Source organism: Anas platyrhynchos, chromosome 13, assembly GCF_047663525.1.
Source record: "Anas platyrhynchos isolate ZD024472 breed Pekin duck chromosome 13, IASCAAS_PekinDuck_T2T, whole genome shotgun sequence".
Taxonomy (NCBI): Eukaryota; Metazoa; Chordata; class Aves; order Anseriformes; family Anatidae; genus Anas; species Anas platyrhynchos.
In genome coordinates this window covers 10532257-10543709 of record NC_092599.1, presented here as the reverse complement: position 1 = coordinate 10543709, position 11453 = coordinate 10532257, and the positions used below count along the sequence as shown (strand labels likewise).

Sequence of the window (11453 nt, the reverse complement as noted above, 5' to 3'; positions counted from 1 at the left end):
ACCACAAAGTAGACTAAGAGTATACACATAACTGCATGTACTTTATAACTCAAAAATTATCATTGCCTTTCTGTAATCCCTTTGCCATATTCATACTAATTAATAGACAAATATTTCATAGCCTCATCTTCAGCTAGAAGCTCTCGCATATACCTTCAGGTGCCGTGTCTCCCTACAGGTAGACCAAAGTTACAAACTCCCAGGGACTTGAGTGACATTAATATAGTCATACTTGCAAGGTTATGTCCTCTTGGCAGTAAAGTTGCAAGGAGGAAAACAGGGTTCCCTTGTTTTGTCTGGGATGTGAAGGTGAGCATGCTGGCAGGTGTCTCAGTACTAAATAACACAATGGTGAAAAACTCATGATGACTATGGAGCAGCTGTAGATTCTGTAATACAGAAAGCCATTATATTCTCTGCATGTTCCTCATAACAAAACAGTACCCCAGTTCTTTGGGGCTATGAAAACTAGAGTGGTTTTGTATGATAGTTACTGAGATGCCAACTTCAGGCCCAACCCAGTGTGGTTATTAATAATAGGTAACGCATAACATATGTCAAAGCAAAGGCTGTCAAATCTGGCTGTCAGCTACTCACATCTCAATCGTACAACTTGTCAATGTGTGCGTTTTTTCCATAATGTAAAGCAATTCCAATGAACTGCAGATTGCACTTCACAGAAGGTTCAGCTGCTAGCAGATGCCAGACTCTCACTATTCGTCTGGAGACACGCAGTATGTGAACAGAGTAAAGAACTGATTTCTGATAAAAAAAAAAAATAATTAAAAGGTTTTCTTTGCCTGACACCAGAGGCAATACAGGGGTGCAGAGATTGCACGCTTGTTAAGTGCCACAGGATCTAACAATTATTTGCTTTCCTGAGGCCTGACAGTTCAAAGGACTGCAGCTCATCACTCACCTGCAGCAGGCAGCATGGGTTTACCTGTGTAACCCCCACCTTTCCACCATGGGGTGATGGATCCCGTGCCAAGCAAATTGAGTCCCAGGCAGGATCAGCGGTGCATGTCCAGAATTATGTGCACACTGAGGCAGGGACCGCTGGCACTCTGTGTTCCTGTCAGAATAAGGCCCGTAGGCAAGGGCCATACTTAACATGAGGCTAATGATAGCTGAGAACTATTTTTGTACACATACCAGTATGTAAAACATTTCTCTGTGTGTGCATATAAATATAGATATACATACATGCATCTGTTGATATGTATGCGTATAGAGAGTTCATTCACAGTTAGCCTCAGATTTCACTTCAGCCTCATAGCTGATTAGAACAAAATATACTTCAGTGAGCTACTGTTAACAAATATAACGGTAAGTTCAAGTGCAAAATAGGAAGTTTCTTTTGGTTGCATCCAGGCATATTGGGGTCTGTGTCTTCCTCTCTCTTTCTTGGAAGAAGAGAGGCCAAAAGACCTTTTTATCTCTCCCTTTATAACCGTTTTCTGTGTGAAAGAAGCCCATATCATCCTGTCCTTGATGCTTTAATTTATTTCTTATGAGAAAAAGTCAGCCGGCACTCAGGATCTAGATTCTATGAAGGTTTCCATCCATTTGGAAACTGCTCAAGTGCAGTGTGCTTCTACAGAAGAAACCCATTGGTGTTAGGCAGCAAAGCACACTGCAGATTCAGCAGCAGTGTGCTTTGCTGCCTAACACCGATGAGCACTGAGGCAGAATTTGACTGCCACTAATTTATTATGAGCTATTCCATGTTTTTCTGGCCTTAGTCTAAGATGTTTGGAAGTGGTCTACTACTTACCACCCTCTGGTTCTCCTCCACCACCACCACCACCCCTCCCAACCTACCTAAATAACTGGCACTAGATTCTGTTCTTTTTTCTCAGGTAACGATTTCAGGGAGAAACACATGCAGGCAAGCTGCACTGGCCATTTACAGTTTATCTGTCTGTTTCTGTTGTAATAACTAAATGTTTTTATGGTGATACAGAAAAGTTTGATTCCAGCACACGTAATATTAGTACATACTCCTACAGCCAAAGAATAAATCTGTTTTACAAATCAACATGTTGACTACTGGATTTCATGACTATTTGCTGATAGCAGCAGACTGAATTAGGACACAGTTCCAATTTCCAATTCAGAGTCTGATCTGCTAGAGCTAAGAAGTCTCCTCAAATTCTGAATTATCAGGAATATTTTTATATATATGGGACAAAATTCCAGTTTATTTTCTTAAAATGAACAGTTTCTCATTGCAAATACTCCTCCATTTTGTTAGTGAAAAGGCTGTTCCTGACAACAGTGGACCTGTCACAGACCAATACAGGCCTGCACTATTAACAAGGAAAAAAATAACAACAAGAAAAACTCACATGGAAGAGACAGTTGCAACACATTTATCATTTGCACAGGTAGGATATCAAGGAAGCAGCTTCAAATGTTTCTGCCAGAATAATAGTGCACTTGGAATACCACTAACTTTGCAGGGCTTGCTCTAAGATGTCTTCATCTGCCACCTTTTGAGGAAGAGTCACCTTCAACATGACATTCTCTTTCATTGCTTGGCAGATCGTTTCATAAGCATAGTCATTACCCGACCAGCAGCGTCTTGCAACCTGTCAGACAAGAAAATCAATGAGTGTAAAAATCGTACATTTCTCATGCCACATCCCATCTTATGCGGTATTTGTGCAAACACTGGCACCCAATTTCATTACAATAAATCTTTCAGCTCTGCCAGTTTCTAGTTTCCTTGCTAATTTTGGAAGTAATTTGTTAATAGGTACTTCATTTTCATGAGTATTTGGATAGTTTTGAAACATTTTCATGCAGAAGCATATGGCTGGGCTGATAACATTGGTAGAGCCATGTACTTTAGATACTTCCCAAAATTCTCTCTACAAAAACTTACGTACTCCATCCCAGTTTGGTAAAAACAAGCCTTTTATTTAGATAATAGTCTGATTTAAGCAACCGATGCTTTTTCAGTTGGATAAATAAAAGGATAAATGACACTCAATGCATTTGCAAAATATGAAATCAAGGAGCCAAATTCTCTGCCAGCATGTATGAGTGAAACTCCACAGGCAGGCAGGCTCTTTCAATAAAGAAGTTCTGCATTTAGGTCTGTGAACAAGAAAGGTATCCCAGATGAAAAAACATCGTGTATTGGCACAAAGGAAAGAAGCACTTGCTTGTATCCAATGCACTACAAGTCTCTGCATTATGAATTGCATATCAGAGTGTGAAATATTCAGGCTCAAATGTGTTCAAGCAAGAAAATCACTCAGTTCCGATTTAGCAAAATATTTACACATTTGATTAATGTAGGGCTAATAAGAAGTTGCCAGGATCATAGCAATAACAGCTAGAAATGACCTTTCAAGTCAGCAACTCAATTTCCTTGCCACTCACCTATGATTATTCCTGGCAGTATATGCCAGTGAATGTATTTAGTGAGTTTTACTTACTCCATTGGAAACATCCCAGCTGAGCATCATTTTAGCTCGTTCTTCAGCCTCTGTGGACCCATCCAAAACCAGGCCAAATCCCCCATTGATCACTTCACCCCTAAAAATATAAACATAATAGAATTCAATCAAAAGAACTGGAGCCAATCCCACAAAATCTACAGGAGTTAATTTGTTCAGTTGCACTGGAGGAAGGATGAAAACAGAAATTACACTGAATAAGAGAAACTAACAGTGACCTCTTAAATACTTAAAAAAAAAAAAAAAAGGGGGGGGGGGGGTTGGGGGAAGCTAGTTTCCTGAGCTGCATAAAACCTATTCTACCTTTCATGTAAAGTTCTGCTAGCAGTGAGTATCTACTCCAAGCAGGTGTGCCAAAAACTAAGCTTATGCTGTGTTTCCTGGGGACCGCACTTTATAGTGGCTCTAGAAACAAGTAAAGAAAGGTTAGCACTTCTGATGGACTAGAGAGTTACCTATCTTCGGGTATTTTTGAAGGTTAAGCTATTCGTGTTTACTACACTAGAGCCTGCCATATACTTAGGATCATGAGGAGGATTGTGTACTTACTGAAGCAGACAGATGGATCTATTTATATTCTCTCAAGACAAATGAGAGAGCATCTCTAATTAAAAAAGTGTTAACCACTGCTTAATGCACATCTGCCTTGATCATTTCAAAAGTTGTCATTCATTTTGTATGAGATATGTAGATGTTTAAAGACACCAGTGCCAACTTTTCAGGAAGCAGACTTATTGGCAGAAGAAGAACAGAAACATGCTCCAAACAGACCGTACTTGGGAGAAATACCAGTCTGGTTTTAAAAGGACAGGGAAAACACAGAGAAAAACATCTTGTCTCACTTCAAAATCTGGTCTGCTCAAGTTCCTGCTTTGTTGCATATGGTGAATAGTAGAGAATACAGTTTGAAAATTATCTATTGCTGTAAATCTGTAAGAGACTTCTAGCACTATAACCCAGCATCAGAAATGTGTGAGATGGGGCATGTTTTACAGCAAAGCAACATGTGGTGTGAGAGAATACTAACGAAGGTCCTGGAGGCAAGATTTGTCCTCAGTGTTTTATAGTTAATAGAATGAGTATATTCACAAAATTTACTTAGAATAACATCGGACATACCCATGAATCAGGCAGAAGTTAGGTATCCAGAAAAGAATCATTTCTTACATTTTCCAGCAATAACTTTTGCTTCTCAGGAAATGGGAAAAATCAAGCTGCATTGGAACCTCAAACTTGATCTGCTTTGTGAAACTAAAACTCACATTTTTCCCCTTTTCAATGTTATGTTGTTAATTACGTGATGTTAATTTCCTTTCACTGGTTATGTACACTACCTGTGTGATAAGTAGGACCTTGTCTCATAGCTGAGCAAGAGACTCAGAGCTCCAGGTATCACAATGATTCTACCCATTATTGGAACTCCCTCCACTTTGCCATTGTTAGATATATTGCTATTACAAATACATTTTTTGTTGAAAAAAAAATTTTTTCAACAAATGTTTGTCATAGCAGAATATCAGAAGATTAATCACTTTCTTATATTTAGCAGGAAAATCTGAAACAAAATCGTGTTTTAACTGAGATGTTTGAATATTCTAACCTCTGACATTCAAAATAAAACATTTCATTTTGATTGACACTCAACGTGTTTCAGTTTGGAATTTAATTCCTAGGATTTTCTTACTGTGTGAAATCTTTCATTAACACTGCTCTAGGTCTCATTTTGGGATGAAAACAAGCATCCAAACATTTGTATTTCTTGCCAACTCTACTTTTTGAATGGCTCATGTTACTATCTTCTCCAAAAGAGGTGACCAGATTGGACTACAACATTACAAGTGTCACCGTATGAAGACCATGGCCAGTTACCACACTACACTCTGCTTCTGTTGTGTACAGAGACCAAATTGACAGTAAAGAAAGACCAGTGTGAAAGTATAAGCCCAGAGTATACTTACAAATATCAGTTATGGCATCAGGACCATAGTATGATCACACCTCAAGGCAGCCTGCTTATGATTTCAGACAATAACAAGATGAGACTTCTGAATTGGTGCTTTGTAAAGATTATTCACACTGACAGATGATGTTCTGTCAGTGGTAGAGATCCCCTCTATGCACAGCATCCCAGAGAGCATCCTTTGAAGCTCAAGCATCAGCAGTGAGCGTCTGATCTGGCTTGCACTCCATAAATTCAAAGTCTCTCCATCAATTTCCATGGAGTTACCCCAGTGTAAATCAGAATTACTCATCAGAATCTGTCCTACTGTCTAAAAATCACTCATAAATTAGATGTCAGCATTTGTTAGGATGGATTTTCTAGCAAAACCTCTCACTTTTAAAGGGGAACTCTCTGCCTTCATTAGCATTGGGTCATATTTTCAGGTAATTAAAGAAACATGTGGCATTTTGACCTAAGCTACCTCCTATAATTTCCAGATGTCTCCTTCTAAGGTGATCAAAGAAAACAAGGCCTCTCTCACAAACAAGATGTCACACTGTCAACAGCTCAGTTCAATTCTTAAATTACTTCTGCCTTTTTGTTACTATAGGTTACCCAGGCTCCATGCTAACATATATTCTCCTGCAAATAAAGAGGCAGCAAGAAATGAATAACATTCATTTGCTGTAATTATAGTCAAGACCATGTTAATCTTAAACCTCTACAACAGCACATGATGCAGATTCCAGCTAAATATTAATCCTGCTTTTTTCTCTTTGCCCACCAGGCTATTGTGCAGGATGTCAGAGCAAGTAAAATACATCCCTCTTGTCTCAGAAAGACGACACAGCAGATCTCTCAACAGATCCAGGCGAGCCCAGCCTCTGCAAGGAGGACAGGGAGCTTGGCACAGTGCAAATGCTATTTCTGAACTCCCTGAACAAAAACAGTACAATGGCAACTTCATTTCCTTCTAATCATACGCATGTTTGTTTATAAATATATGTTTATTGCTTATAAATATAAGCTTTCACATGCTTCACATTTCCAAATCAGCTGACAAGAATATTTTATCAGGCACATGGAGATTTCTTTACAACAAAGTCAGCTGAATTTTTACCTCCCCAGAGAGAAAGCAAAACAGTCCTAAAAACTAGAAGCATCTGTCTTTCAGGCAAGGAAAGTCATTTATAATGGTTGGGGGATGGTTTTGCTTCTTTTCCCACCTTTAAATTATTCCTCTCTTTCTCCTGAGAAGGCAGAGGGGCACCGTGCTTTAACTAGCCCGGGTGGTGCCGTGATTAGTTAAACCAAGCAGAACCACCTGTCGTGCCACGGCTTTCGGGGCTCTGCAGACCACGGCATCTAATGACATGACATTGTTACTGCATCTGAGTCCCAGCATGGAGGCTTATTAAAGCTCATGCAGAGACAGGACTAATTTTCAGGCACCGCATTCTTCACTGAAGCACAGTCATTTAATCACAGAGGGTTAGGACTACTCCTGAGAACAAGGTGAGCAGACACTGTGCCACAATGACAAGTCACTAAGCAGCCATAGGAGCTGGTGAAGAGGACAATCAAGCCCTGCTTTTCCATGGATATTTTGATTTCAGTGAATAGTCACATGCTAGCTTCCCAATTCATTACATAAATGACAGCACCTTTCCTCTGCCTGCAGGGACAACTTCTTTCCAATGATGCAGTTTCACTGCAGAAGCAACAATACAATGAAACTGTATTCCCAGTTTTTCCAGAAGTCAGGGCAGTCTCACCATTGATTCACTCTGTTTTAATTGCTCACAGGGCTAGGAATGTGCAGGAGGGATTGGTTTTATAGAGGCCAGAAAGAGACAGGGAATAAGATCATCTTGATTAAGCATCATTAATGCACAGAACACTCATGGCATAAGCAATTACTTAAGCAATTCCAGTAATTATAATCACCATGAAAACATTCCAAGTATTTTGCACAACAGTTAGCGGAAAGTGTTTTTCTTCTCTTGTATTCCATAAGCAATGTTTTAGAAGGTTAAACTCAACTAAAGCCATTCAGACAGATCTAGTCTGCTACTATCTGGAGTCTATCTCTATCTGGAGACTGCAATGACCAGAATAAGTGGATATTCTGGTATTTTCCATTCAGAATTATGGAAGTTGTGAATAAAATCCTGACCGTTGTGGTTGTTACAACTGAAATCAGTAAAGTTAGATTTTCACTCCATGTGTCTAAGCCCGCAGAAAACTTCCTTATCCCATTGTTCAGTTTTGCTTTTGCATACCTTCTATTCAGTAGCTACTTCACTGAAAAATCAAAGGAGGTAGAGTACAGGGGAGGGAATTCTCCATCTGACTTGAAGGGTTATTTTTCTAGCTCTAGCTCATCCAGATGAGTAATAACTAGGTATCATCAAGTGTCTCTGAGGAAAACATCTGCAACAAGTTCTTTAGTTTGCTGCTGTTGGCATATTCCAGAGCTGGATGAAACAGTGAAGTAAGAGATCACTAGAGTATTTAATAGAGGGTTGTCCTCCTTTTGACTGGCTACACGACAAAATTAAGACATGACTGTAAATGGGAGAGGTTTTGCTGGACTGTGCCATAAAGAACAAACAAGAGTTAAATACTCTGTAGTGTACCCAGGCTTTCCTTTACCCTTAGCCTGTGCCAAGCCAGAGTAGCCTTTTAGTAGCATATGAAGGAGATTAATTTCCCTCTCAATAAATGATAGTTCTTTCATTCTGCTTCTTAGTCGAAGCATTTATCCTAGTTCTGCATCTTACGTGAAGAAGGTGCTTAATCAAGTCCTTGCTTAGTTGTAGTCTTTTATGGTACCACGCAGAAACAAGGGGAGAAAGAAGAGTGGGGGGTTTGCTGGCACCTGAGCTGTTTTGTATCAACAACCCCTCGTTGCACTTTAGCACATGGGCATTTATATTGGGGTCCTAAGGTCACAGATTTAAATACAGCTTAAGGGGAAATCTAAACATAATCCATCCACTAACACTCTGGCTGTGCATGTGTGAAGACAACTTTGGAAACGGGATCTGTTCAAAAAGACCATGGCAGACTGTCCTTGTTTTGCAAATTAAGTTCTCCAAACTGTGCTGTGGCCAATGTCTAAAACACTTTTTCTTGACATATGAACATTAATTAAGAGAACCTCATACAACACCACACTTTACCTTATAATGCATCCTTCCAGCCCTTGTCTCCAAACCCATCCTTCCCATCATACTTCTCCAGTCATACGCACACCTTCTCTAAAATTCACCTCCTGTCTCTTCTCCCCCCACACATGCACAGCAGCAATAACTGGATTCAGAGTCCAGCTTTAGAAAATAAAAGTAAAGCTCTTACCAGCCAACTCCACCACCGTTGTGCAGTGCAACCCAGGTTGCTCCTCTGAACGCATCTCCTACGAAGTTTTGTACTGCCATGTCTGTGAGGAGAGAAAAGGAGTTACCAGGGCTCTGACATGCTGCATTTGTTTTTGTTGTTGTGCTGCTCACTTCCTTCCACTGCCACCTCGATTATGGCTGATTGAAGGCAGTGTTGGAAGCAGGGCTTACACACAGCTTCTCTCACATATATAGTAAATATCTCATGTTGGGTGGGGGGCAAACAGGCATGAGTTCTCCCATTCTTTCTTTCCTCCCTACACTGCAGGAACCAAATGCTGATTTCACACCGTGGTTTACAAGGAGTTTTATGTATTTGTGATCCAGTTCAAGAAGCTGAAGAACGTGCCGCTCCTCAGCTGGGAGGTAGCTCCTGAGCGTGGAAAGAAATACAGTCCTCTCCTTGGGAGTGCCTCAGTCATGGAACAGGCTGTACACATCCACATAGAAGATTTCAAAGTGAGGGAACACTTGGAAAACTACATACCTCGTAGCTCTCAGGAGGGCCTGAGCTGAAGTATTTTCAGATCAGACTGAGGAGTTAATTCAGCCCTGTGCAGAAAACCAGTCTAAAGCTAACAGGTTGCATTTTAGGAACAGTCACAATGAAAATGATATAAGCTGCCATTCTCTGGACACAGGAATTTCACCCTCAAAACTGGGACTGTTGAAATCACATGGGATATTTCTTTTGTTTTAATAAATGAAGAAAAATAAACGTAGGAGCCAAATGTAACTTGACTAATGTTAAATGCACGATATCTGCTGAAGTGTTCACTAGAATTTCATGTTCACTACAACTTGCGCTAAAAGATACACCCAGAGAGGTGGAAAAAGGTACACACTGAGGATAAGAGTAAAAAAAACACTTGTCCAGATTTAATTCAGGAGCAATAGATTATTTGCTAAGCTTTTAACAGCAAAAAATGGAACATAGCAAATGTCCCTAGTCACATTTGTAGACCTACAGTAGTTACACGTCTGATGGAAAAATGAGTTTACTTGAGCACTAATCTATGTTAAACCCTGTCAAAAGCCCCATTATGGCACCTTTTATCTGGCATTATGTCACTTTAATAACCCAATTATCATAATTACAGTGCTGTCAGGAGGAAATGGGAGAGATTCAAATCCCTATACTCTAAAAATGTACAGATTTCTTCCTCAGCCACTTGCATGATAAGAGTGGAGCTTAGATAAGGAGCACGGTAAATAGACCAACAACGTAGTAACACTGTGCTCTTTGGTTTCAGTAAAGGTCACTAACTGCGCAAATGTCTGTGCTGAAATACTCTGCAGAGCAGCGATGACCCATTTGACAGGGATCAGACTGAGGTACTTACTGCAAAACAAAATGACACAGGCAAAGACTCAAAAATTCCTTTTGTGCCAGAGAGGAGCCAATTTCAATCGAACTAGCTCAAATTTGGCATTAAAACAACAGATAAGGAGGGAGAGAAGAAAGAGGAAGACCTAAGATGCAAGGTGTTCTTTAATTACCTCCAGAGGCTCATCTGGAAAACAGAGTTAGACTTGGTTTTAAAGACCAGTGAAATCAGTGGTCAACAGGATTTGGATAAGCCCATGGAGAAGGCAAGTAGTTCATTTAATTCACAAAACTCAAAGAAAAACAGATAACATAGTAAGCAACTGGGTTAGCAGGCCTTGTTTCTATTTGCCTTCTTCTGAGAGCATTGCCTGGTGTTTACTTATATGGTTAGGCTCTTTGGTGGAGACTTCAATTTGGATTGCTGTTCTCTGTGCAGCTGCACCATTTTCTCACAGCTTGGCAGAAGCAAACATTATTTCAGGCCTCTATCCATCTGGCACATTAGAACCAGCCAACATACTCAGAAAATGTTGAAGTGGGACTGATAGGTACTGCTAAAAGCCTCGTTTCATCAAGCAGTCCATTTAAGATAGCAGGGAACTTTTCTCCTTAACATTGAGCCATAATTTGTTTCTATTATGAATTCTCAGTCATAATGGGAGCCATTCAATATTCTCAGCTACCTCAATCATAATTTCTCTTTCTACAGCAGCTTGCATCCTCCTCTCTGAAGTCACTTCATGATTGTCAGTTCATGGCATGTGATAACACTACCGGGCTAAAATTATCGTCATCACTTCCACTTTACGGATGGAAAATTGAGGAAGACTTAGGTTAAAAACATTTAGTGCTTCACTCATTTTTCACATCTGCAGTCTGATATGTGTTGGATTTATTTTTTTCTAAAGCACCATTTCACAATCTTAAGAGCAGATTCTGGTTAGCTCAGGTCAGGTTTCTTTTGAACAGCGAGTGTACATAATTTGCCCAGTGTCACACTGAGTGAGCAACAAGGTTTAGAATATAATCCAGAACTCCTGACTTCCAGTTTTGTGCTTTCACTAGCAAATGTATGTACCCTTATGCCCAGAAAAGTTCCTCTCAGAAACTCCAAACTTCTGAGTCCTTGATTTTGCTTTAAGCAAAATGCTGCTACAGATGTGATTTTGTGCATCTCAAGGAAGTACTGCTGTAATTCTGGTCAGATCACCTCTTTGAAAGAGTGAGGTGCAAAATTAAAATCAAACACAAGATGCAGTCCTCTAAAACAGATTGCTCTCCATTTACAGTGAAGTAAATCTGGTGCATCT

At 39.9% G+C, this 11453-nt stretch overlaps 1 protein-coding gene across 4 annotated transcripts in view; it reads right to left on the bottom strand.

Moving 5' to 3' along the window:
* Positions 1–2354: 2354 nt before the first annotated feature.
* UROC1 (urocanate hydratase 1) overlaps positions 2355–11453 on the bottom strand; it is a 40881-nt gene continuing 31782 nt past the window's right edge. For all 4 annotated transcript variants that reach the window (XM_005025107.6, XM_013104673.5, XM_072044104.1 and 1 more), the window contains 3 exons: positions 8773–8854; positions 3450–3549; positions 2355–2594 (listed from right to left, as the gene is read on the bottom strand). In XM_005025107.6, the coding sequence (XP_005025164.3) occupies positions 2454–2594; positions 3450–3549; positions 8773–8854 (323 nt within the window). In that variant the 3' untranslated portion in view covers positions 2355–2453. The remainder of the gene's footprint in view (positions 2595–3449; positions 3550–8772; positions 8855–11453) is intronic.